The sequence below is a fragment of the Canis lupus genome, chromosome 3 (assembly GCF_048164855.1).
Source record: "Canis lupus baileyi chromosome 3, mCanLup2.hap1, whole genome shotgun sequence".
Lineage (NCBI taxonomy): Eukaryota > Metazoa > Chordata > Mammalia > Carnivora > Canidae > Canis > Canis lupus.
The window spans coordinates 41,321,891-41,347,977 of NC_132840.1; the positions used below are offsets into that span (position 1 = coordinate 41,321,891).

Consider the following 26,087-nt stretch of genomic DNA (forward strand, 5'->3'; position numbering starts at 1 on the left):
TTTTTAGGGTAAAGATTTCTACTCTAGGCAACTTCTTCCAGTCTTGTGGTTTTAAATACCATTTGGTGACTCCTAAATTTATATGCCCAGATCTAAATCCCCACCCCCCCAGCTCCAAACTTGCTATCTGTTGGCTCAACTTCTCTGTATGCAAATTAGGCATCTTAGTTTTAGTAAGAATATGGTCCATCACGACATACCCATTTTTCCCCATTTCAGCAAGGACCAACCATCCAGTTGTTTTGGGGAAAAAAGAATCCCTGTCATTTCTCTCTCTTTCTCTTTTTTATCTTTTATGCTTCAGAATACATCCAGAATCTAGCAGGTCTCAACATTTCCACTGCAGCCACCTTGTTCCAAGTCAAATAATTTATTCCGTGGGCATCTGGAATGGTCTCCTAACTAACCTTACTGCGTGCACGTTTGAAGGTCAACAGCCTATCCAACACGAGCAGCCACTTTACAAATTATGCAACTCCCCAGCTCAAAACCATCCAATGCCCTCCACCTCCTTACCCTGCTTAATCAGAGCCCTGCTGATCTCACTAATTTCATTTCCCAGAATCATTACATCTAGGCTCAATGTGCTCTAAGCACCCTAGCCTCCCTGCTTCTTTCCAGAACCCGGAGCATGTTATGCTTGAGGATTTTTTTTTTTTTTAATATTTTATTTGTTAGACACACACACACACACAGAGGCAGAGACACAGGCAGAGGGAGAAGCAGGCTCCATGCAGGGAGCCCGAGGCGGGACTCGATCCCAGGACCCCGAGGTCACGGCCTGAGCCAAAGGCAGATGCTCAACCGCTGAGCCACCCGGGCTGCCCCTGCTCGAGGACTATAAACTTGCTGTTCCCTTTGCCTGAAACATCCTTCCCTGAGATTCCTGCAAGGCTCGCTATACTTGCATTCAGCTCTCCATTCAAGTGTCAACTCCAAGAGGTCTTTCCCGACTATTTCACCTAGAACGGCCCACGCCTTACCTCGTTCCTCTACCACTCAGTATTTCCTATCATTTTGGTTTACCGTTTGCCCCTCTCTAGAAGGTGAAGTTCCTACGGAGCAGGGAATGTATTTCCCTGGCGCCTTGAATACATGCATGCTTGGCACCAGAGCAGGAATCCTGCTGGATAGAATGCACCTGGACTGGACTTCTCCTGCCTAACTGCATCCCTGGCTCCGGGAGCTCGCCTCACTCAGGTAAGCACGCCAACCGAGGAAGCCAGCGGCAGGTAAGTGCTGCGCCGCGCCGCGGCTGAACCCTAGGTGAGGGCTCGCGCGGAGACCCTTCCCAGCTGCCCGCGGCCAGAAGTGGGCCTTAACACGCTCGGGTTCTCGTCCTTGTCTGGCCGGGAAGGGAACGAGGTAGGCGGGAGAAGACGAGGCGGGCACGGGCTGCGGAAGGTGCCCCGGCGCTACGGCGCGCGCGTGCGGACTCGCGGCTACGCACGGCAGCGCTCGGGGCCGCCCGCCGGCCGTGGGGCGCGGGGCCGGGGCGGCGACTCCCCACCGAGAGCCCGGGCGCCCGGCGCCCAGCAAGCCCGGCAGCCATTTTCCGCAACTAGTCTCCCTAGTAACCCCGCCCGAGCGTGGACGCAAAAAACAAAAAAACAAAAAAAACAAAAAAAAAAAAAGAGGGGGGCGGGGCTCGTTGTGAGGGCCTCGCTCCGGAAGCCGCACCCTCGGGGAAGGCCCCCCGTCCAGGAGTCACGAAACGCGGGGCCAGATTTAACAGTCGGCGGCGAAAGCGCGCACTCGAACGCCAATGAGAGCGGAAGGAGGGGACCGCTCCTGAAGGCTACTCTGCATATCTGGCGATGATTGGCGGAGCTCTCCTGTCTTCTCCTTTGGTATTGGCTGGACTTCCTTGTTCCGCCCACCCAGGGGCTTTTGTGTAGGTACTTCTGATTGGCTCCTCCTGGGTGGTGGCGGGGGGGGAAGCCTGGCGTGGGGGGGGGCGCTTGCTCATCGCTGATTGGTGGATTTGAGCCCTTAGCGTCGTCTTCTCGAGGAAGGAGACCGTCCCATCTTCTCCCTGTCCCGTCTCCCGACCCGTACGCTTTTCCCCAACTCGCGCGCACGAATGGTTAAAAAAAAAAAAAAAAAAGGGTGTGAGGCTCGAGCCCGCCAGCCAGGCCTCCAGCACCTCGCGCGCGCCCTCAGCGAGGACCCGCGCGAGCTGCCCGTGACGCTGCCTGCGCTGTTTGAAACTGCAGAAGAACCCGTTAGGATCTTGGGGAAACTACCGTTCCAGCTGGTTCCGGGGCCCGTGCGTGCCGGGGGGGCGAGTGGCGGGCGCGAGGCGGCTCCTGCCTGTCGTGTCTCTGCAGCGCGGAGACTAGAACCGGCACTTTCGAAGGACGCCACCTCCAATCGCAGTGCTGGCGCGGGCGGAGGCTCAAACACGGGGGTCCTGAGAGTGAGGAAAACGCGCCAAGTTCCCCTCGGTGGTGGAGTGGGAAAGAGCCTAGCGGTTCCGGCGCTCGGCGAGCGGGGCTGCGTCCGTGGTGCTCGCCATCCCGGGGCGGGCGGGGGCGGGCGGGGGCGGGCGCCGCTCCCGGGATGTAGTTGGTGCCGGCGCCGGGCAGCACCGAGCGGCAGCCCGGGTTCCCGCCCCGAGAGCGGGTGGTCACCCCCCTGCGGGGAGGGCGATCCGGGCAGCTTCTCCCGGGTCGGGGGTGGGGGGCGCGGCGGGGGCGCGGGCAGGGTCTCACCTGTCGCACCCTCGCACATCCCGGCTGCGCTCGGGGCGTCACCGCCGCGGACCTCGCTGTGGGCCATGATCAGGTAAGAAGGGCCTGGGGAGGAGGGGCCGGTGCCCGGGCGCCGAGGCAGGTCCGGCCGGCTCCCGAGGGGGCTGCGGCGGGGGAGCCGCCAGCCGAGCCCTCCGGGCCCCGCTGTGCGTGTGCGGGGGGTGCCCTTCTGCCGCCGCAGGGCTGCGGGGAGGCAGGTGCGGGCTGCGCGTGAAATAGGCCAGCGCCGCGGGCGAGCGAGCCGGGAGCTGCGGCGGGGCTGTCGGGCGCCCACGGCCGCCGGGGAGAAGAGGCTCCCCCCACCCCTCTGGAGCCTTGTCCGGGGTCGGGGGCTGCTACATTTTACGCGTACTCACCTAATTTTTCCAGAAGTATTTCGAAGGCCACGTGTTTTCGACCTTTTGTCGAGGATGCTGTCCTTAATGGTTTTACTTTTACTTTTTTTTTTTTTTTTTTTTTTTTTACCCCCTCTGGGAAATTGGAATGGAGACGTGTCGTCTTGGAAAGGGAAGCACTTAAAAACTAACGAGACTGAGTGTTGATGCTGTCATTGGTTCAGGAGTATTTAATACTCGATTTATTGTGTTTTCGGCGAAACTTGATTTAGACCTAAAGAAAACCAGGAGCAAGAAATGGTGTAGCGTGAGCCAGGGTAGCTGGTAAAAATGCGAGCCTGTCAGTGATAGTAAAGGTTAGTGATTTGAGGGAGCCAGCAGAGCTTATTGCTTAGGATTTGTCCGTTATTTCAGCTGCTGGGTCGTTTTTTTCTAGTACATACTCAAGTCCGGTTTGAGAATGCACTTTCCATCATTTGTTAAGAATTGGCTCCCAAGGAAGCCCTTTTACGAGAATCGTTAATACTGAGAGATCCCTGACAACTTCGCGCAGGCTGGTCTGTCATTGGTGATCGCTTTCCATCAGTAGCACTAAGTGGCTAGAAGCTACGTTGAGCTGGAGAGGGAGGGGGGATGGGGAAGGGGGTCAACTTTCCAGTTGCTTCTAAAGGCTCAAAAATGTGGTTTCACTACTGAGTTCAGAGGCAGAGTGAAATGGTTGTTAGTAAAGACGGGGTTTGGGTGAATTTTGTTAGTTTATCTATTTACCCTACTACTGTGTATATTTGAAAGTCAGTGCTGAGCTTTTGTACTCCAGTAACTCCGGTCAGATCACTTTTCCCCCAGATGTCTTAATGGTAGTAATAGGATGGGTGTATAAAACTGCTATGACAAATACTGCTAGGAGTTTTTTCGATCAAAAGTTTTAACAGAGGAGAAAAGCTTGCAGAAGTCAAAATCCTGTTTTTCCTACTCAAAACAGTATTAGAAATTTGTAGTTTAAAAAAGTTTGAAAAATCAGTGGCGTATCACGGTGTTTAGTGCATAACAACTTGGGATGCACAAAGTGCAGCAATTATTTACACTACTATCCAACTACATGTTTTATAACTTCTCACTCAACTTAAGTATAACTGAACACCAGATCTGTGCCTTTGCTTACATATGCAAGTTATACTTTAACTGGAATATAGTTGACACACGTTACATTAGTTTCAGGTGTACAACATAGTGACTTGAGCAAGCTGTACTTTAAAGAAGCTTTTTAGAGGCTTCATGTATTCACAAAAATAACTGGAAGAGGCCTTGGAAGGAAGACTCCTTCACTTGTAACACTCTTGGATTTCCCATTCACTCCTTTCTCTTTCTGACCTTGTATTTTAGAATTAGAGATAGTTGTTGCTCAGTCAATATTTTCTGAATAAGTTAAAATAAAGATTTTTTACTTAATGCTACTTTACTATAGGCGTACTAAAATGGGGATGTTTTTGTGATGTGAACCTTAATCCAATAGACTAATAAAAGTTCAGTATCTGATATTTTTGTTGTTTAAGAAAGCTAAGAACAAATGGCAAGCCCTTTCTTTCATTTAAGCGATAAGCATTGAATGCCTGTTACTGGCCAAGCATTGGGTTTTCAAATGTGAAGTTCTGATTAGTTCCATTCCTTGGTAAATCTTCAAAATTAATGATTTTTATTGCTACAGCTGATAACTGAAAAGTAATGAAACCTTTCCCCTGCGATTAACAGATATGATTGATTACAACATCCTTGTATAAATTAATTCTTGTAAACTCCTTGGGATTTGAAGAGAAAATGCCTGGTGTCATACCTAGTGAAAGTAATGGGCTTTCAAGAGGTAGCCCGTCAAAGAAAAACAGACTTTCCTTGAAGTTTTTTCAGAAAAAGGAAACTAAGAGAGCCCTGGATTTCACGGATTCTCAAGAAAATGAAGAAAAGGCTTCTGAATATAGAGGATCTGAAATGTATGTATCTTGAGTATATTTCTGTATTTAAAAAATTCCATATCCATGAAGAAGTCGTGAACTTTGATATCTCCAGACATTCTGACCTGATAGTCTATGAAGGCAAGAAAAACACAGTAGTGAGACAAACCTATTAGCTAATTAGATTAACTAGGAAAAATATTTATTGGTTAAAATTATTTTTCAACTTAAATTTGTAGTGTAACATTCTATGTAGAGGGTAAAGAAATAACGTGATTTTGTGTGTGTGACTAAGAAGACTTGATAGTTTTTGAGCTGTTTAAACTTTATAGTCATACCTAATGGATAAATTATCAGACCTGCTGGTGTATAGTTGCTGATTATATTTAAGATAAACTTCAACATAAAAGCTTTAAAAGCAAAAAAAAAAAAAAAAAAAAAGCTTTAAAAGCAAATAAATCCTTTAGTGACTAAGATCTGAACAAAATGGAACACTTAAGCGACTACACTTCATAAACCCCCCTCTGCTCTGTACTTCAGTGATCAAGTTGTCCCTGCAGCACAGTCCTCACCTGTACACTGTGAGAAGAGAGAAAACTTACTACCCTTTGTGGGACTGAATAATCTCGGCAACACTTGTTACCTTAATAGTATACTTCAGGTAAATGGAGGATTTTTTTTTTTTTTTTTTTTTTTTTGCTATTTAATAAAGCTTTAGTAGGCAAAGCATGATGTCACATTTAATATTCTGAGCATTTCAGATTACGTGGGAGTATTTTAATTGTCCATACTGTCTTTGCCTCTGATTGTAAATAAACTAGAATGGGCTAAAGTAATGATTCTAAGTTGCATGTTTACCAGCTTCCTTTTGGGTGAAAGTGATAAAATTGGGATAACAAAATTGAATTGACTTTGGTTAACTGGAAGATGCCAAACCCTTATCTTTTCTGCTTGATTCCTAGTGCCATGGTGGAATGGAATTTAAACCTCTGAACTCTGTTTAATGTACCCTTATAACCATTAAGTCTTAGCAATATGTACTCAGCCTCAGTGCTTTGCGGCTGGTGGGGGAAGACAGTGAGCTACTTATGATGAAATAGAAAACAACTTTTGATGTAGTATTAAATTAATGCACATTTGAAAGTGCTTTACAAAAAAACGTAGGTAGTGTTTTAATCATTTTAGGTATACTGTTTGCTCAGTAAACACTCAGACAACACTCTTTTTATAGGTATTATATTTTTGTCCTGGTTTTAAATCTGGAGTGAAGCACTTATTCAACATTATTTCAAGGAAGAAAGAAGCCCTAAAAGATGAAGCCAATCAAAAAGATAAGGTAAAAAATAAAAACACAATAGATAAAAAATAGAATTCACCTGCTTAGAAATGAAAAATAGATACACAGAGGATTTGGGAGGAGGATAGCAGAGTCTCTCTTAACAAACAGAATTGAATTTCTCAGTATCTTGTGTTTTCAGAAAGGCATTTTTCCCCCATTCTTGTAACAAGTTAGCTAACTAGTCACCTTTTAGTGCCTTCTCCTGCCTTCTAATTTACTGCTTACCACTAAACCTTGTCATTTATATATCACAGTCACAGTTGATCGTACCATCTGTTGTTTTCAAATACTTTTAAAATTTAAGTAAATCTAAAGAAACCTCCAACTTACATCATAAGAAAACCATTCTTTTCCAAATAGAAAGTAATCAAAAAATGTTCTTAAAATTTTTTAGTTTATTTGTATATCTCCATAAAATTAGTGTCATAATGAGATTAAATTTAGCAAAGCTAGTATTACCTAGTGAGACAAAGATAAGGGTGATGAATTTATTTAATGGTTTATGTGTTTCTTTTTTGACAGGGAAGTTGCAAAGAAGATTCTTTGGCAAGTTATGAACTAATATGCAGTTTACAGTCCTTGATCATTTCAGTTGAACAGCTTCAGGCTAGCTTTCTCTTAAATCCAGAAAAATACACTGATGAACTTGCTACTCAGCCAAGGCGACTGCTTAACACACTCAGGTATAGCCTTTAATAAATTTTAGGATTCTAGCCTAGCAGCTTATTGTGCTCTTTGGAGGGGGATATATGAACAAGTAAGGGGAGTAAAGGGCAAGGAAAACAAACTACAGATCTATATTATAGTCTCTAGTATCCAGAGGTTCTGGAAATTAGACTTTTTTTTTTTGTAAGTTTGGTACTAAAATAATTCATTAGATCTGAATCAGTCTGAAGCTATTTATCGTCTTTATTCATTTTTATGTGAATATTCATATATTTTTCTGTAGAAATAGTAATATGTTTAATCACGGGATACTGACCCCCCCCCCCCCCCCCGGCCCCCGTGTCATTTTGGTGAAAAATACTTGTTAAATGCCATATTTTTGATCTGAACATTACTGAGTTTCTCAAATACATTTGGTCCTAAGAAATTTCAAATCCGGTATTGTAGGTTTTTATTCAAAATATATTATGCATAAGAACTGTAAATTCCAGATATTCTAGTTTTATTGTATGTGCTTGAATAACTATTAGTTAACTGGATTAGATTTCTTTGTATTATCTTAAACTTTATCCAATATATAAAGTAGTGGTATCTAATGTGTCATAGGGTTAAATTTTTAAAGTTTAAGAATAGACCTAGGGTAGGGCACCTGGCTGGCTTAGTTGGTAGAGCATGCAACTCTTGATTTAGGGGTTGTGAGTTCGAGCCTCGTGTTGGGTGTAGAGATTACTTAAAAAACAAAAACACCAGACTTAGGTGTAAATGCACTGTTACATGTTTGTTAATGAGCAGTATAGTATAGCATGGTGGCCAAGAGCAGGTTGGAATCAAGGCTTTGCATCTCTTTGCCCTTGGGCAAGCTACCTTATCTGTAAGTCATGGTGATAATAGTACTTAACCTCATGGGATTATTGTTAGAATTATGTTATATACATAATATAAAAAGCATCTTGAATAAAACCTGGTACATGGTAAACTATATATATACTAGCTGCTACTAGTGTTTAGAAAAGGATGAAAGTATTTATGATAATGAGGTAAAATTTGTTTTTACTTTTAGTCACAAGTTTAGTTAGGGAAGAATTTTCAAATTAGTAGTGAAATATTTTTATATTTTTAAAGTAATTTGATATTCCTCTAAATGAATTAATTTCTCTATAGAAAGGAGTTTTTCTGTATTCTATCTTAAAAACTAGAATAGATGAAATGGAAATTTTTATTTATAGGGAACTCAACCCTATGTATGAAGGATATCTACAGCATGATGCACAGGAAGTATTACAGTGTATTTTGGGAAACATTCAAGAAACATGCCAACTCCTAAAAAAAGAAGAAGTAAAAAATGTGGTAGAATTATCTACTAAGATAGAAGAAAAACCTCATCAGAAAGAGGAAATGAGTGGTATTAACAGCATAGAGATGGACAATCTTAGGCCTTCTGAAGATTATAAAGAAAAACTCCCAAAAGGAAATGGGAAAAGAAAAAGTGACACTGAATTTGGTAACATGAAGAAAAAAGTTAAAGTATCCAAGGAACACCAGTCATTGGAAGAGAACCAGAGACAAACCAGATCAAAAAGGAAAGCTACAGGTGATACGTTAGAGATTCCTTCTAAAATAATCCCCAAGTGTGTTTCTGAAAATGAAAGTGCAAGACCCTCACAAAAGAAATCAAGAGTTAAAATAAATTGGTTAAAGCCTGCAACTAAGCAACCCAGCATTCTTTCTAAATTCTGTAGTCTGGGGAAAATAACAACAAACCAGGGATCCAAAGAACAGTTGAAAGAAAATGAATATGATCTTGAAGAGGACTTGGGGAAGTGTGAAAATGATAACACAACTAATGGTTGTGAACTTGAATCTCCAGGGGATAATGTTAAGCCCGTTAATGTTAATGAAGTTAAGCCCATAAACAAAGGTCAGTATAATTTATTCTTAGACATTGATAGGTAGGAGGATTAACAGCTACAGTACTGTAATGTTCTTAGATGCATGTACAACATAAGTCTGGTTCAAGTTGTAAGAGGAAATTTTAACATTGAACATGAACTGTGTGGTGCTTTAAACACTGTGCTTAGATGTGTGTGTAAGTCTCATTAATCTTAAGGTAATGTTAATTTATGGTTTATAAACAAGGGGAGTTCAATGCATTTTAATGGAGAGAGAATTACTTTACCCCCTTCTGAAAGTACTTGACAACTCAAGAAATTGCATTTAATACAGTACAATTTTAGAGAACTAAGTAGTTATATTGTACTTGAATTGGATTTCTACCTAATTTCATCCAGATCTCAGGGAAGATATCTTTGGGAAGGGAGTTAAAGTGACACAACTGACTTTCTTAGAGACAACAGTAATTCATATTCAAAACTATCTTTACAGGGAATTTGTGTCATGAGCAAGGCACCTCTTAACGCTAATAAGTTTAGCTATAAATACCTTTTACTCATGATACACTGTAAATGAACTATTGGTTATTTGGGCTGTGCTGAAAGTTTTCCTATTTTTGTTTTAGGTGCAGAGCAAATTGGTTTTGAGCTAGTAGAGAAATTATTTCAAGGTCAGCTGGTATTAAGGACTCGTTGCTTAGAATGTGAAAGTTTAACAGAAAGAAGAGAAGATTTTCAGGACATCAGTGTGCCAGTACAAGAAGATGAGCTTTCCAAAGTAGAGGAGAGTTCTGAAAGTAAGCAGAATCGGAGTCTTGTATGGACTTGTGTGGACCGTGGAATAAGTAGTTTTCTTCAACAAAACAGAGTCTAATAGTAGCTTATGTAATTATTGAGAAAGAAGAGCTGGCTTTTAGTGTTTCTGGTATAATAAAATCTTTCTGCTCATATAGAATGACTTGTTAAAAGCATTTGGAAAATTGTGGCATCTTTATTTTGATGTATACAATGGGAAGATGAAACGCTTTAATAACTTTTGGTTATCAGTCTTTGAGCTATAGGGGATACTTTTAACACAATAATTGAGCCACTGTTTTAGCATAAAACGACAAAAAGTAGGGAAAGGATATGAGAAGTGATTACGAGACTGGCTTACCTGTTCAGATACTGGAAATTAATAGCTAAACTAAAGTCTGTCTTACGGAGAGTAGGTTATCTTCATTTTGCTGTTCCTATCACCTAAATACTTTTTGGCTGCCCAAATATAAATATTTAAAAGATATGTATGTATACACAGCTGAGGATGAACTTAAGTTTCTGAAACTCAAAGGAATTTCTATTATTTGGGAAGGATTAGTCAATAGAAATTGCATGCTAATTTTGAACATGGAACTTGTTTAATTTTTAACGTCTGAGAGGTTTTTCATTTGTGAGTGAAAGGAATTCTCTTATGTAGTTTCTCCAGAGCCAAAAACAGAAATGAAGACCCTGAGATGGGCAATTTCACAGTTTGCTTCAGTGGAGAGGATTGTAGGAGAAGATAAATATTTCTGTGAAAATTGCCATCATTATACTGAAGCCGAACGAAGTCTTTTGTTTGACAAAATGCCTGAAGTTATAACTATTCATTTGAAGTGCTTTGCTGCTAGTGGCTTGGAGTGAGTATTATAAATAAAAGCTATATGAAAAAAAATGAGCTGCTATAAGAAGTTTTGTTCAAAATACTGTAATAGTAACAAAATAGTGTACTAGCATAAACTACTGAAAAGTAATTTATAAAGATTATCTTAGAAAAGTTTGTTCTCTTTTTAACAGTTTACTTGTAAAAATGCATCAATTTCAATCCTTTTGGTATGAATACATATTCTAGGATTTCTTCCCACATCTTTTAATTGAAGATTAAAGATTATTAGAAAGTTTCAAGTTAAATTGATTAAAAGCAGCAAAGAGATTTTATATACATTGAAATTTATTTTTGAGGGGAGAAAAAGGCAAGATTATTTCGTTTTCAAGGTAAGCCAGGAATCAAACTAGTTCTTTGAAGAGAGATTCTTCTGTTAAGTATCTTTGTGACATGTATACATATTAGTGAATTGTTTGAAATTACCATGAGGGTTCCCCAGTAGCTCTCTACACACTTTACTATGCCCGTAGATGACACTTTCAGCAGACTTTTTCTTTGCTATTTATTTTTGTTCCCCTACAGACAGTCTTCACATTAAAATTACTTAAAATGTAAAGTATTTTGGAGTTAAGTGGCATTTAAAAAAACTGATTTTCTCGGGCAGCCCAGGTGGCTCAGCGGTTTAGCGCTGCCTTCAACCCAGGGGCATGATCCTGGAGTCCCGGGATCGAGTCCCGTGTTGGGCTCCCTGCATGGAGCCTGCTTCTCCCTTTGCCTGTGTCTCTGCCCCCCCCCGCCCATGTCTCTCATGAATAAATAAATAAAATCTTAAAAAAAAAAAAACTGATTTTCTCATTATAAAGAAAATGGAAGGGAGAATGCCATATATCCTTCACAGAAACAGCTGAATATTAGCACTTAATGATATTTACACAAAGAAAAAATACTGAAATACGTATACAAAATTAAGAATCTGGTTTTTTATGTTTATATGAGCACTAAGGGTCATTCAGACAACTTGATTTCACATTTGGGTATAAAACAATAAATGTAAAGTAGAAATTGCAGAAATCCCCCTTTTTTTTTTCTCCCTCCCAAAGGTTTGATTGTTATGGTGGTGGACTTTCCAAGATCAACACTCCTTTACTGACACCTCTTAAATTGTCACTAGAAGAATGGAGCACAAAGCCAACCAACGACAGCTATGGATTATTTGCGGTTGTGATGCACAGTGGCATTACCATCAGTAGTGGGCATTACACTGCTTCTGTTAAAGTCACCGACCTTAACAGTTTAGAACTAGATAAGGGAAATTTTGTCATCGACCAAATGTGTGAAATAGGTAAGCCAGAACCATTGAATGAGGAGGAAGCAAGGGGTGTGGTTGAAAATTATGATGATGATGAAGTGTCAATTAGAGTTAGTGGAAATACACAGCCAAGTAAAGTTTTGAACAAAAAAAATGTAGAAGCTATTGGACTTCTTGGAGGACAAAAGAGCAAAGCAGATTATGAGCTATACAACAAAGCATCTAATCCTGATAAAGTTGCCAGTACAGCATTTGCTGAAAATAGAAATTCTGAGACTAACAATACTAATGGGACCCATGAATTTGATACAAACAAAGAATCCAGTGACCAAACAGGCATTAACTTTAGTGGATTTGAGAACAAAATTTCATGTGTAGTGCAAAGCTTAAAGGAGTATGAGGGGAAATGGTTACTTTTTGATGATTCTGAAGTGAAAGTTACTGAAGAGAAGGACTTTTTGAATTCTCTTTCCCCTTCTACATCTCCTACATCTACTCCTTATTTGCTATTTTATAAGAAATTATAGAGTATTTTCCTTATGTGTATATTAACAGACCTGGACAAAAGCTGGTAAAGTTGATTACATCAAAGAGTCTAGCTTATCTTTTGAAGCTATTGGATATTATTGGTCTCTCTAGGTTTTTATATAAATAGTGAAATTTGAATTACTGAAAACCATGTTAATTTTTAGAATTTCCAGTAGTAGAGACTAGTGATGCATTAGCTTCTGGGAACAAACTTGTATAGGTTCTTAATTATCCAAATGGAAGCATTTAAACACTTTTGAATTTACACCTATCTTTTGTGTTTGCTTTTTAAAATAAAGTGCTTGTATTTGTATCTCCAGATTTTGGAGTAATTATCTATTTGATGTTTATAGGTCCTGTGGTTTTTCAGCTAAGAAGCAGAATCTCATTTCAGTACATTTAGTTTTATAAGTCATGAAGCCAGATCTTTAATGGGCTGTATTTAGAGGCACAAAGTCCTGGGAAATGTGTGTATTCACAGTAGTGTACATTTTGTGCCTTGAGTCACTTTGAAAAGTGTCTCAGAAAACCTGGACGGCCAGTTCCTTCTATCTTCACAAGAATTTTATATGTATTTATGAAAATGATTCTGTATTCTAGTAAATCTTTTTGGGCATGGACTAATTTGTATCTCTTCATAGTCATATTCTGCACGATCTGTATATAGTATATCAAATTTAGAGGTGTGACCTTAAATTTAACTTTTTTTTTTTTTTTAAAACCGGGAGGTCAATAAAATTTAAACTGCTTAACAACTATGTATACAACTGCTCAAATTTTTTTACCTGCATATATTTTTTTTACCATAAATATAGCTGAGTTCTCTTAAAAGAAGAAAACGTATGTGTATGTATAATATATGTATCTATACACACACATACCTAAAAGAGAATAAACATGCATAATTACCTTTAATAGTACTTTGACAGTAGGAAGTGAAGAGATTTTTCAAATAGGAGAAACTGCTTAGTCCATCCAAGTTGTTATACTTAAAAAGTTATAGTAAAAATTGTTGCATACTAGTTGTCCTTTCAAGTAGACATAACTTTATGGAATCCTTTAAGGTGATGCTTTGGGCACACACAAAAATGTGGTTAAATTTTCATTTTATAAATGTATATTAAATCGGTAAATGATCAGTTACCTTATGACTTGTTAAAACATTAAGAACAATTCTAAAGAATATATAAATGTTATTAAAATAACACTTTTATACCCCCATTTCAACAAGAGTACCTATCAACTAATAAATTAGTCACACAATTAAATCATGTCTTATGTTCTTCACAAGATGGTGTATTATTATAAAAAGTCATGGTTCTCACCTCATTCTACATTCAGAATCACTAATGGAACTTTTAAAATGAAACAGAACTTTTAAAATGAAACACTGCTCATAAGCTTCTGATGGAATAGTTCTAGGATAGAGCCTGGGCCTTGTACCCAAGAGACTGCCAATGTTAAAAACTATTGGTGTAGGGCAGCCTGGGTGGCTCAGTGGTTTAGTGCCGCCTTCAGCCCAGGATGTGGTCCTGGAGTCCTGGGATTGAGTCCCATGCTGGGCTCCCTGCATGGAGCCTGCTTCTCCCTCTGCCTATGTCTCTGCCTCTCTCTCTCTGTGTCTCTCATGAATAAATAAATAAAATCTTAAAAAAAAAAAACCCCACCAAACTGTTGGTGTAGATTCTTGATATGAGAAAGTTTAAGATAACTGAAGTATGTGATAAGTGAGGGAAATGTTCAGTATCATACCAGTGTTCTCAGAGGAAGCCTGTTTTTATTCAAGTCAGAAAATAATTAGTATTGCATGGAAATTAAATCATAATTATATAAATTTTAGAGTTCTTGATGTCACTGAGATTTATGTGAAATAATCCAAGCTCTTATGTAATACAGTCTAATGAGAAATGACCTGGGGATTACTAAATATTCTCTCATGTATACCTCCCCCTCCCTTACCTTAAAGAGGAGAGTATTTGTTACCTTATTTTTGTCTTAATGAATTTTCCATTCTTGACTCCTTGTCTTTCTTTCTTGTTCACGTGGATCCTCTGTCCCCAAATTTATTTTTGAGGCTATGTCTTTGACTCCTTAGTTCACCGCTTTTGGTCCAACATTGTTGACTCATCTGAAAAATCTTTCTGTGATTCAATCTTTGAATTGATGTAGTAAGATGAATTTGAGATAATACTGCTAGTTATAAAGGTAGGCTGGGGAAAAGATATCAACCATCTCCTATGCTCTCAGGAGAAGGAGACATTTTTGAGATCTGGTTTCAACATCAACTACAGAATGAAGGCACCATGATCAGTTTTTAAGTGATTCATGTCACTGGTCAGTAGATTAAAGGGACAGATTAAAAATGATACCTTTCTATAATAACTGCACAAAGAAAAAAGACATTGTTCAAAACACTTCCAAAAATCATTAATATATAGTTTCTTGGATAAACTTGCCAAGTAATTGGAATAAATAATTTCAAAAAGATTTTGCCTTAGTTTTTCATGTCATAAAGTTACTTTAAATTTGTTCTTAATTAAAACAGCTATTTTGACTTTTTGTGTATACTTTATAATAAAGTCTATACAAGCATTAAAAAATAAGAGTTTTCATTCAACTGGTAGATTAAAATCAAATACCAGCTTTCAGTGTCATTTTATGGTGATGTAATAAGATAGCTCTAAAGCTGATTTCTAGTTTACTAGTTTAGATGTCCAAACTCCTAAAATAACCAGCTTGTTTAATTTGAAACACCGAAATCATGCATTTTAGTTGCTGAGAGTCTATCAGTGTAACAAGATTGAGTGTGTCAAAGATTAAGCTACTGTGACTGGTAGCAGTGATCCCAGTATTGTTATTTGTAAGCAAAAGTTTCATCAGGTAAAGTTATTTCTGTAATGTATCCTAAATCCTGCTTTGGTAGCTAAATGAAAAATACCTTAGAAACCTGTTTTAAGATTTCACAAACCAGTTATCAGTATCTTTACCCACTTATTCATTTATTTAATTTGGGGCTCTTGGGCCCATACAATGTAAATTTTCATTTTTACTTTGCTAGTTTTGGGACTATTTCTTGAATCAACTCAAGATTCTTTTGTCAACAAAAATTTTTGAAGTCTCAATAAAATTAGTGTAAACATTCACATATTTAATAGTACCTTTAAAATAAGCATTACTACATTTAAAATGGTTCCAAAATGAATCTATAAATGGTAATATAAATTAAAAAATACAAACTTAAAGTAAATAAATTTAACATTAGCTATGGTATAAATAATAGTAAATGTATAGTGAGTCATTACTTTGAGTCTTAAAAAAAGATAACAGCATATTACCAGAACATGAGAAACCATGGCCATGATTCTCAAACTTCATGATCTACATTTGATACTGTTTTGGCCACTGTGTTCTTCAATGAGTAGTAAATCAATGCTAGAATTTCCAGAATTAAGTCCCAAGTCTTGTTTTTCAGTAAATCTTAATTTCTTTTTCACACTCAGTGTTGAATACATGGCTCTCTTCAACTGAATAAGTGCATTTATTTTAAAGATCCATTTTGCGCAGGCTCATCCGACTGAAGGAATCTCTGGGGAGAAAATGAAAGGATATAGTTATAAGTAAATAATTTTTGCATATTCCTTTAAAATATGCTTCACATACTTCTTTCTGCCAGAGTGGTATCAAAGTTTTGCCACCAAAAACTTAAAATATTTTTTTGCCATCAAAGTTCTTAACTTTCAAGTTACATGTTCATCCTGCACATTCTGCCTTATATATTTTTTTTATACATTAAAAACACTTTGCCAAGTGCACTGATCATTTATTCATTTGTCCAATAGGTGATTAGATACTGTGATAAAACAGGAGCTAAGGGATAATGGGAGAGATTTCAGGAAAAGACTTGAGATTACTAAAAGGCAAAAACCAGGTGTTATTTAAAATTTTAAATCCTAAGAATTAGGTGGTTCGCAAACTCCTGGGTTTTAGGTTCCTTTTTACACTTAAGAATTGAGGACCCCAGGAAACTTTTATGTGGATTCTATATTGATATTTACCACATTAGAAATTAAGAAAATTTTAAATTATTATTTTATAAAATAACCCATTATATGTTACTATAAATAGCATTATTTTTAAAACTTGTAAGAATTTTAGAAGAGTGGCATTCTTACTTAATGTCTAGCTTAATAGAAAGCCTAGATTTCTCTTATCTGCTTCTGCATTAAATCTTTTACAATATCACATTGCACTCTGGAAGACTCTATGGTACTCTCATGAATGAACAAGAGTGGAAAAAGTAAAATAGTATTGGTATTAATATGAAATTAGTTTTGACTTGGGAACCTCTAAAGGTCTCAGGGACCCCTTTTTATATGTCCCCAGTCACACTTTGAGAACCACCATCTTAGTAACTTTTAAGCCTATTAAAAATAATTTTCCAGATTTTGTTAATCAGTAAAATAAATTCAAAATTCTATGGAAATGTTATATTCTAAATTCTCAAGAAATTAAAAGTGAGGGAGGGATAATATTCTTCACCTCTTAATGTATTTTTCTCTATCCTAAAACTGATTTCTTCTGTTTATCCTTCCTGCCATTAAGGTTAATCCTAGAGGCTTAGATCTCCAAGAAAGGAGAGGGCAAGTAGGAAAAGATCATCTTTGAATCTCAAAGCTTGGTTTTCTGGTTCTGTAGAAAATCTTGAAAGGTAGGCATTGTTAACACACCTCTATCCGCCACCCCACCTCAGAAGAGTGTTTTTAATTCCAGAAAAACTACCTGCAAATATTAAGAAAAGCTTGAGGGATTGACCATAACATAGGTCACAGAGGAAGGCAAAACTCAGGATTATGGTGCTACTGGAAAAGGGAAAAGCTCCTTTAGATAGGAAGGCTACAATGTTTCTACTGAGATGGGCTGCAGATTTGGAGGAAGCAAGACTAGCATTTACAGAGGTCCTGACTAGGTCAGGAACACAGTACCTTCTTCCCAGGACCTTGGACCAATGAGTTTAAGAATAGTGGAGGTGGGTAAAGGCAACAAGGATGCAAAAGTTCCAAAAAGAAGGGAAGCACAAAGCAGATGGGACTGGTGTTGCTTCCCACTGATAATTTTTTTTTTTCCCACTGATAATTTTTAATGGGTGATATATCAGTATAGGATGGTGGATGCAAAATATATTTTGCAGAGATAGGATTTTATTTTTTATTTGAATTTTAGTTAATATCCAGTGCAGTATTAATTACTGGGTTAGAATTCAGTAATTCATTACTTAAAACACCCGGTGTTCATCACAAGTGCCCTCTTTGATACCCATCCCCTACTTCGCACATCCCTCCCCCGCCCCACCTCCTTGCATCAACCCTCAGCAGTTTGTTCTCCATTTACAGAGGATTTTTAAAAGGTCCCTGTCTACCCCTGTTACTGTACAGCTAGGACAATGCTCCATGTAGGGGACATGACCTTATAGCAGGCACTTAGTAGACACATTTTGAATGCATGTGTCATTTTTTTCTACATCACTGAAGAATAGGGACTAATTTCCAGATGATCAAATAGCTCATTTGACTTTCTTTTGCAGTATGTTATACCATGCATATACACTGTTTTTATATACGCAACTTCAAAAGCCTTCCAGATGTTAATTTATTAACTAAGTGCAGTTCAGTAGCTTTACTGTTACTAGTTCAAAGGGTGGTCAAATAAATGCAAACTCCACGATAATTCAATGGTTGTATGTACGTATGGATTTCAAAATGCAAAAATAAGGGCAGCTAACATTTAGCAGTTATCATGCCCTTTCCAGAATTCAGGTGCCAAAGTAAAATGTTAAAGCATTGTCCTTGGAACTTTACATGCCTAAAATTTAATCACCACAACAACCTCTTAAAGGTAAGCATCATTTTGTCTGTCACAATTAGTGAAGAAAAATACTGAAGCCCTCTTGATACTCAATGGATGGGGTTGCCTGTTTTAATTTACTGTTTTTATTTACTGTTAGAGCTGAGGAAAACGAGTATCTGGTTCCTGATACATTCTAGTAAATTCTCCCATATAAACAAAGTGTGACATGATTTAAAAGAAATAGTTTTAGGAGGCCAGATTTAACATGTTGTGTCCTGGTTAGTATGCATACTTAACACAACTTTTTTATTCTCAAATTATAGAAAGAAGAACTGACTTCTATCTTGAAGGCTGATTCATTTTAGGGTTATTCATAATGGGTTAGTTGAGCTTGTTAGGTTTCAAGAGACAATATCTGAAACCATGTAATAAAAGTTACACTAATTCCTTATTATTAAACAATTCAAAAAAAATAAACAATTCAAGGAGATTTCGTTTTCTTGAAGATATGCAAAATAACAGACATAAAGGAGCATACCTGTGGCAGGTGACAGGTAATACTGCCTTGTATAACTGAGGGATTTTTCTGTTTATCAGAGGCTGTAAGGCCTCTTTAAGGCGATGGTAGTTTCTCTCCAGTTCCCTTTGATATTCCTTTTGATCTGGCCCAATTAAGCTCTTATTTTTTCTTAAGGCATCCTCACACCTAGGAAAAACAAGTGCGTTAACAAAAGATTTCTTCTTGTCTAGTTTGAGGGCTTGATGCTATTATACACATTCACCATGATGACATCATTCAATTTTTCAGTTGTAGGCTAAATATCCTCTCTCCCGCGTTGGGAAGGCAGGGAACAGATGCCCAACTTGAGTTTCTTTACAACTCTAACATTCACTAATAGTCTTCATTTAACTGAAAATTAGTTTTTTTTTTAAGTTATGTATTTTTAATGTTACGTATTAAGCCATTTTTCCACATATTACCACCATTAGACTAAAAGCTCCTTAAGGGATTTAACCCTATGCATTTATTTAGCAACAATGGCATCTGGCACAGTGGTTTGCCAGTATTCAAATAAGCTGCTTAAATGAACAGTCCTTGATAACAATCCTTTGTCCAATTTATTCAGATAATTAAGAAGTACCTGGACCCTAACAGATCAATGTAGTAGGATGTTAAATACTGCACACGTGTATACTTGCCGAACTGCAGCTAAATGATGTTCAAAGGAAAATGTGTAGTCAGTCTTATATACTTCTATATTTTTTAAAGCTAAAAGTGAAGTTTAGCAACTTGAACAGAACGAAGTCAAAATCACAAACTTTCCACACAGAACACAACCACCTACAAATTCTACTAAGCATTATTTTTTTAAATTTATTTTTATTTTTAATTTTTAAAAATATTTTATTCATGAAAGACACAGAGAGAGAGAGAGAGAGAAAGAGAGGGGGAGAGAGAGAGGCGCAGAGACACAGGCAGAGGGAGAAGCAGGCTCCATGCCAGGAGCATGATGTGGGACTCAATCCTGGGTCTCTAAGATCATGCCCTGGGCCGAAGGCAGGCACCAAACCACTAAGCCACCCAGGGATCCCCTCTACTAAACATTCTAAGGAGAGGTAATAATCCTCCTCTTCTAAGGAGAGGTAATAATCCATTACATTCTAATGTAACACAATTATTCTATAGTATAGAGAGGAAAAAAACCCAACCCTATTTCTGAGAAGAGTTTCCAACTACTATTTTAATGTTGGGATACCAAAACCTTATGGGACTATAAAGGAAAAAAATGTTTATCTCACCCATAAACACTGTTGCAAAACTCCTAAACGAGACCATAGGAAACTAGTGTCACACACACGCCCCTCATACACACCTCTTTGATAAAATTCCATTTGTTATGATGAAAATTCAGCAACAAATAGGTGGGAACTTCTTTAACCTAATTAAAAGTATCTACAAAAAAAAAACCTGGAGAAAATACTATATTCAATGATGAACATTTTTTCCTTTTAGATCAGGAACAAGAAAGTGATGCTCTCTATCATACATCATTCAACATAGTACTGGAGGCTCTAAACATCACTGTAAAAAGAAAAAAAGATTCTACAGATAAATTACTACAATTAAGTGAGTTTGGCAATATCCTCATGTAAAAGTAAAAAATTCAACCGCACTGTGTATACCAGCAAACAAAATATAATTCTAAAAGATACCAGTGGATCCCCTCTACTAAACATTGAGCCTGGATGGCTCAATGGTTGAGCATCTGCCTTTGGCTCAGGGTGTGATCCTGGAGTCCCGGGATCGTGTCCCACATCGCGCTCCCTGCATGGAGCCTGCTTCTCCCTCTGCCTATGTCTCTACCTCTCTCTCTGTGTCTCATGAATAAAGTAAAATTAAAAAAAAAAAAAGATACCATTAATGAAAGCATAGAAGTATGAAATACCAAGGAATAAAATCAAGATATATAAGACCGCTACAGAAAATTAAAATATTAAGAAAACAAAAGAATCAAGTAAACTAGAAGAACTAGGTCATATGCATGAACTAGAAGAGTCAAGATATAAAGAAGTTGCAACTCTGCCAACTTATCTACAGATTCAGATTATTAGTTTTGGGCGGGGGGGTAGAGAGGTGACAGGAATGATAAATTGATTCTATAATCTATATCAAAAGGAAATGGGCCCAAAATAATCCTTGAACAAAAGGTGAAATTGCTTTATCAGATATCAAAGTTTATTACAAAGGTGCAGTAATTAAGACAGCATGATACTGACTCAAAGACACCATGGAAGATAATCAAGATCACAGAAACAGATGCATTTAACGTAAGCACCTGATTTATAATAATATTGCAAAGCAGAAGAGAAAGGGCAATCTTTGAAATAAGTGGTGCCGTGTCAACTGGATATTCATATGGAAAAGAACTGAACCCCAATTCACAACATAATAAATGGTATTGAGATAATTATCAATTATCAGTATGGACAAAAATCAAACTAATCCCTACCTTGAACCATACTCAAAAACCAACTGCAAGTGGATTTAAAAAAAAAAAACAAAAAGCCATTTCTGCTTTCTTCCCCTTTTGTTTCAACTATATTGAATTTTAGAGACATCATTATATTGGGTTTTACAACTCAATATAGAATATTACTATGACCTTAGCAAAATAATTTAAGATACAAAAAGCAGTAGTCATAAGGAAAAGACTGAATCCTTTAGCTACATTTAAGAACTTCTGTTTCTTTTTAAAAGAGTGGTTAAGCCCCAAATTCAGATATTTATGAGTATTATTTATCCAGATTATGTAAATACTTAGAAATCAGTAAGGAAAATAATTCAATAGGAAAATGGCAAAAGACTTGAACATGTCAAAAAAAAAAAAGACTTGAACATGTAACTTGACAGAGAGGAAGGTGAAATGGCTAACACACACACACACACACACACACACACACACGATATTTGACTCTCTGAAATAGAGAAATGCAAATTTAATCCACAATCCTGTATCACTTGACACCCATCAAACCGGTAAAAAGTTAAACTGCTAGACCATACCAAGTAATGGTGTAGTTAAAGGAACTCTGGAACACTACTGGTCAGATTTCATGTGGTCTTAAATACTTTGTTTTTATTTTTCAAGTTCTTAAAAGTTTTTAAACTTAATTCTAGGGTAGTTAACGTGTAGTGTTATATTCATTTCAGGTGTACAATATGGTGATTCGACGAGTCTATACATTACTCAGTGCTGATCATGATAAATGTACTCTTTAATTCTCCTTCCCTCTGGTAACCATCAGCTTCGTTCTCTGTAATTAAGAGTCTGTTTCTTGGTTTGCCTGTCTCCCTCTCCCCAGCTCCTTGTTTGTTTGCAAGAAATCATATGCAAGAAATCATATGCAAGAAATCATATGGTATTTGTCAATCAGTTCTGACTGACTTCTCAGCGTTATACTCTCTAGATCCATCCATGTTGTTCTAAATGGCAAGATTTCATTCTTTTTTGAAGTTGAGTAATATTTCATTGTGTATAACCACCACATCTTTATCCATTCACCTACCGAGGGACACTTGGGCTGCTTCCATAAATTAGCTCCTGTAAATAATGCCGCAATAAACATAGGAGTATGCATATCCTTTTAAATTAGTGTTTTTGTATCTTTTTGTAAATACCCAGTAGTGCAATTACTATTTGCAGTAGTTCTATTTTTAACTTTTTGAGCAATCTCCATACTGTTTTCTACAATGGCTGCACCAGTTTGCATTCCCATTATAATGCACAACGGCACCTTCTTCTTTTTCACATCGTGGCCAGTGCCTGTTGTTTCTTGTGTTGTTGACTTTTTACCCATTTGGACACTACACTTTGTAGTTTTGATTTGCATTTCCCTGATGGTGATGATGAACATCTTTCCAGGTGTCTGCTGGCCATCTGGACGTCTTCTTTGGAGATATGTTCTGTTCATGTCTTTCTGCCCATTTTTAAGTTGGATTATTTGTTGTTTTGGTGTGGAGTTGTATCATTTCTTTATATATTTTAGATACTAACCCTTCATGGGATAGCTCATTTGCAAATACATTCTCCCATTCCATAGGTTGCCTTTTAGTTTTTGTTGTTTACTTTGCTGTGCAGAAGCATTCAATTTCAATGCCCCAGTAGTTTGTTTTTATTCCCCTTGTTTTAGGAGATAGATCTAGAAAAATGCTATGATTCATGTCAAAGAAATTACTGCCTGTGCTCTCTTCTAGGTTTTTTTATGGTTTTGGGTCTCACATTTAGGTCTTTAGTCCGTTTTGAGTTTATTTTTGTGTGCAGTGAAAGAAAGTGGTCCCACTTCATTCTTTTGCATATAACTGTCAGGTTTTTCCAATGCCATTTGTTGAAGAGACATCTTCCCATTACATATTCTTGCCTCCTTAGTTGAAGACTAATTGACCATTTAATTGTGGATTTCTGGGTCTTCTATTCTGTCCCATGAATCTATGTGTCTACTTTTGTGCTGGTCCTATAATGCTCTGATCACCACAGCACTGTAATATAACTTAAGTCTGGAATTGTGATAACCTCCAGTTTTGTTTTTCTTTTTCAAAGTTGCTTTGGCTATTCGGGATCTTTTGTGGTTCCATACAAATTTTAGGATTATTCTAGTTCTGTGAAAAATGCTATTGGTGGGTTGGAAGAGTGAGTGACTTGATCTCGAGATTGTGAGTTCAAGCCCCAAACTGGGTGCAGAGATTACTTAAATAAAACTTCTTAAAAATGCTGTTGGTATTTTGATAGAGATTACATTAAATCTGTAAAATGCTTTGGGTAGCAATTTGTGTGTGTGTGTGTGTGTGTGTGTGTGTGCGCGCTTGCTTTTGCCTTTCCATTTCTTTATGTCCATCTTCAATTTCTTTCATTAATGCTCTATGGTTTTCAGAGTACAGGTCTTTCACCTATTGTTTTATTCCTAAGTATTTTTTTTTATTTTTGGTGCAACTGTAAATGGGATTGCTTTCTTAATTCCTCTATTTGCTGCTTCATTACTAATATATAAAAATGCAAGAGATTTCTGTACATTGATTTTGTATCTCGGAACTTCACTGAATTCATTTATTGGCTCTAACAGTTTTTTTGGTGGAGTCCTTAGGTTTTTCTATATAGTATCATGTCATTTGCAAATAGTTAAAGTTTTACTTCTTTCTTACCAATTTATTAGACTGAGGTATGTTCATTTCCTCTAGACATACCTTGCTGAGGATTTTTATCATGAATGGATGTTGTACTTTGTCGAATACTTTTTCTGCATCTGTTGGAATGATCCTATGGTTTTCATCCTCTCTTACTGATTGTAATGTATCATGTTGATTGATTTGAGAATACTGAACCAACCTACCATCCCAGGTATAAATCCCTCTTGATTGCAGTGAATGATTTTTTAAAATGTATTGTTGGCTTTGTTTTGCTAGTATTTTGTTATGGATTTTTGCATTTATGTTCATCAGGGATACTGGCCTGTAGTTCTTTTGTTGTGTATCTTTTCCTGGTTTTGGTATCAGGGTACAACTGACCTCATAGAATGATTTTGGAAGTTTTCCTTCGTCTTCTATTTTTTGGAATAGTTTGAGAGGAATAGGTATTAATTCTTCCAGTCTCTTGTAAAATTCACCTGTGAAGCTGTCCAGTCCTGGACTTTTGTTTGTTGGGAATCTTTTTATCATGGATTCAATTTCATTGCTGGTAATCTGTTCAAATTTTCTGTTTCTCCCTGCTTCAGTTTTGGTAGGTTGTTATGTTTCTGGGAATTTATCCATTTCTTCTAAGGTTGTTAAATTTGTTGCCATACAATTTTTCATAATATTCTCTTGCAATTGTTTATATTTCTGTGGCGTTGTTACTTGTCCTCATTCATGATTTTGATTATTTGAGTTCTCTCCTTTTTTGGATAAGTCTGGGTTGAAAGTTTATCAATTCTGATCTTTTCAAAGAACTAGCTCCTGGTTTTATTGGTCTATTCTATTTATTTTCGTTTCTATTCATTTATCTCTGCTCTAATCTTTATTATTTCCTTCCTTTTTGCTGGGTTTTGTTTGCTCTTTTCCTACTCCTTTATGTGTAATAGCTTACACATTTTGGGAAAAACAGGTGGCATTAACTGGTTGAAGTTGAGCCTATGAACCAACACTACTCTTAGGTATGTAACTCCTGGAAATCTCTGGTCAATTCAGAAATAGAGGGATATTTGAATAGTATCTTTGTAACTAAAACAAAACAAAAACACAGGAAACCATCAAATATCCACCAAAGGAAGAATGAATAAATCATGGTATATTCATACAATGTAATAAGCAAAAATAAATTAAAGCAATATTCTAAGCATATCTCATAAACACTGAAAACAGCAAGTCACAGAAGAATTATATTCACTGTCCATTTATATAAAAACATGCTAAGCGAAATAGTATATTACTAAAGGATACATTCATTTATGATAAAACCATAAAGACAATAAAGGAAAGATATGAAATTCATAATAGTGGTTATCTTTGAAGGAAAGGAGATGTTATCAGAGAATGACATACAAGGAGATCTCAAAGCAATGATAATGCTATTAAGCAGGATGGGTAGGTACATGATTTTTTTTTCTCCCCGTTCTTTATTTATTTCTCACTGTTCTTTAATAGCAAGTGCCATAAATACTATATTGAATCTATTCAAGATTTAAAGAAAACAAATTTTAAAGGACAAACCCCCCAAATAAACAAAAAAGTAAACACATCCAAAAGTGTTCATTGTTTTTAGTAATAAATGAATGCAAACTAAAGTATACCATTTAAACTAAATAACAGGGATGCCTGGGTGGCTCAGCGGTTCAGTTCCTGCCTTTGGCTCAGGGCGTGATCCTGAAGTTCCAGGATCAAGTCCCACATCAGGCTCCATGCATGGAGCCTGCTTCTCCCTCTATGTCTCTACCTCTCTCTGTGTGTGTCTCTCATGAATAAATAAATAAAATCTTAAACAAAAAATAAAATAGGGACGTCTGGGTGGCTCAGCTGTTGAGCGCCTGCCTTCCACCCGGGGCGTGATCCTGGAGTCTAGGGATAGAGCCGAATCCGGCTCCTCGCATGGAATCTGCTTCTCCCTCTGCCTGTGTCTCTGCCTCTCTCATGAATAAATAAAATCTTTAAAAATAAATAAAATAAATAAAATAAAATAAAAAAATAAAATAATTAACAAGAGACACTCTACCTAAATGGCATTACTTAAAAGCAAGGTATACCAAGATTAGTACACTTGCATACTTGGCACTATTAATTAATACTTAGAAACTTTTTGCAATGCACAATATATTAAGGGCCAATAA

General features: G+C 37.5%; 2 protein-coding genes across 13 annotated transcripts in view; one reads left to right on the top strand and one right to left on the bottom strand.

Moving 5' to 3' along the window:
• The first annotated feature begins 1,738 nt into the window (after positions 1-1,738).
• USP1 (ubiquitin specific peptidase 1) lies at positions 1,739-20,402 on the top strand. 6 transcript variants are annotated; one of them, XM_072820537.1, is made up of 10 exons: positions 2,109-2,787; positions 4,838-5,073; positions 5,575-5,695; positions 6,266-6,370; positions 6,896-7,056; positions 8,266-8,957; positions 9,555-9,725; positions 10,385-10,586; positions 11,653-11,894; positions 20,248-20,402. In XM_072820537.1, the coding sequence occupies exons 2-10, from the start codon at positions 4,904-4,906 to the stop codon at positions 20,385-20,387; spliced, it is 2,004 nt and encodes a 667-aa protein (XP_072676638.1). In that variant the 5' UTR covers positions 2,109-2,787; positions 4,838-4,903; the 3' UTR covers positions 20,388-20,402. The 6 variants fall into 6 exon arrangements, with proteins under 6 accessions (XP_072676636.1, XP_072676638.1, XP_072676637.1 ...); XM_072820538.1 differs by lacking the exon at positions 20,248-20,402 and adding an exon at positions 12,743-13,147 and having other exon boundaries at positions 2,113-2,787; XM_072820535.1 differs by lacking the exons at positions 2,109-2,787; positions 20,248-20,402 and adding an exon at positions 1,739-1,894 and having other exon boundaries at positions 11,653-13,147.
• DOCK7 (dedicator of cytokinesis 7) overlaps positions 15,517-26,087 on the bottom strand; it is a 219,588-nt gene continuing 209,017 nt past the window's right edge. For all 7 annotated transcript variants that reach the window (XM_072820523.1, XM_072820525.1, XM_072820522.1 and 4 more), the window contains 2 exons: positions 18,772-18,939; positions 15,517-15,975 (listed from right to left, as the gene is read on the bottom strand). In XM_072820523.1, coding sequence (XP_072676624.1) covers positions 15,933-15,975; positions 18,772-18,939 — 211 coding nt within the window. In that variant the 3' untranslated portion in view covers positions 15,517-15,932. The remainder of the gene's footprint in view (positions 15,976-18,771; positions 18,940-26,087) is intronic.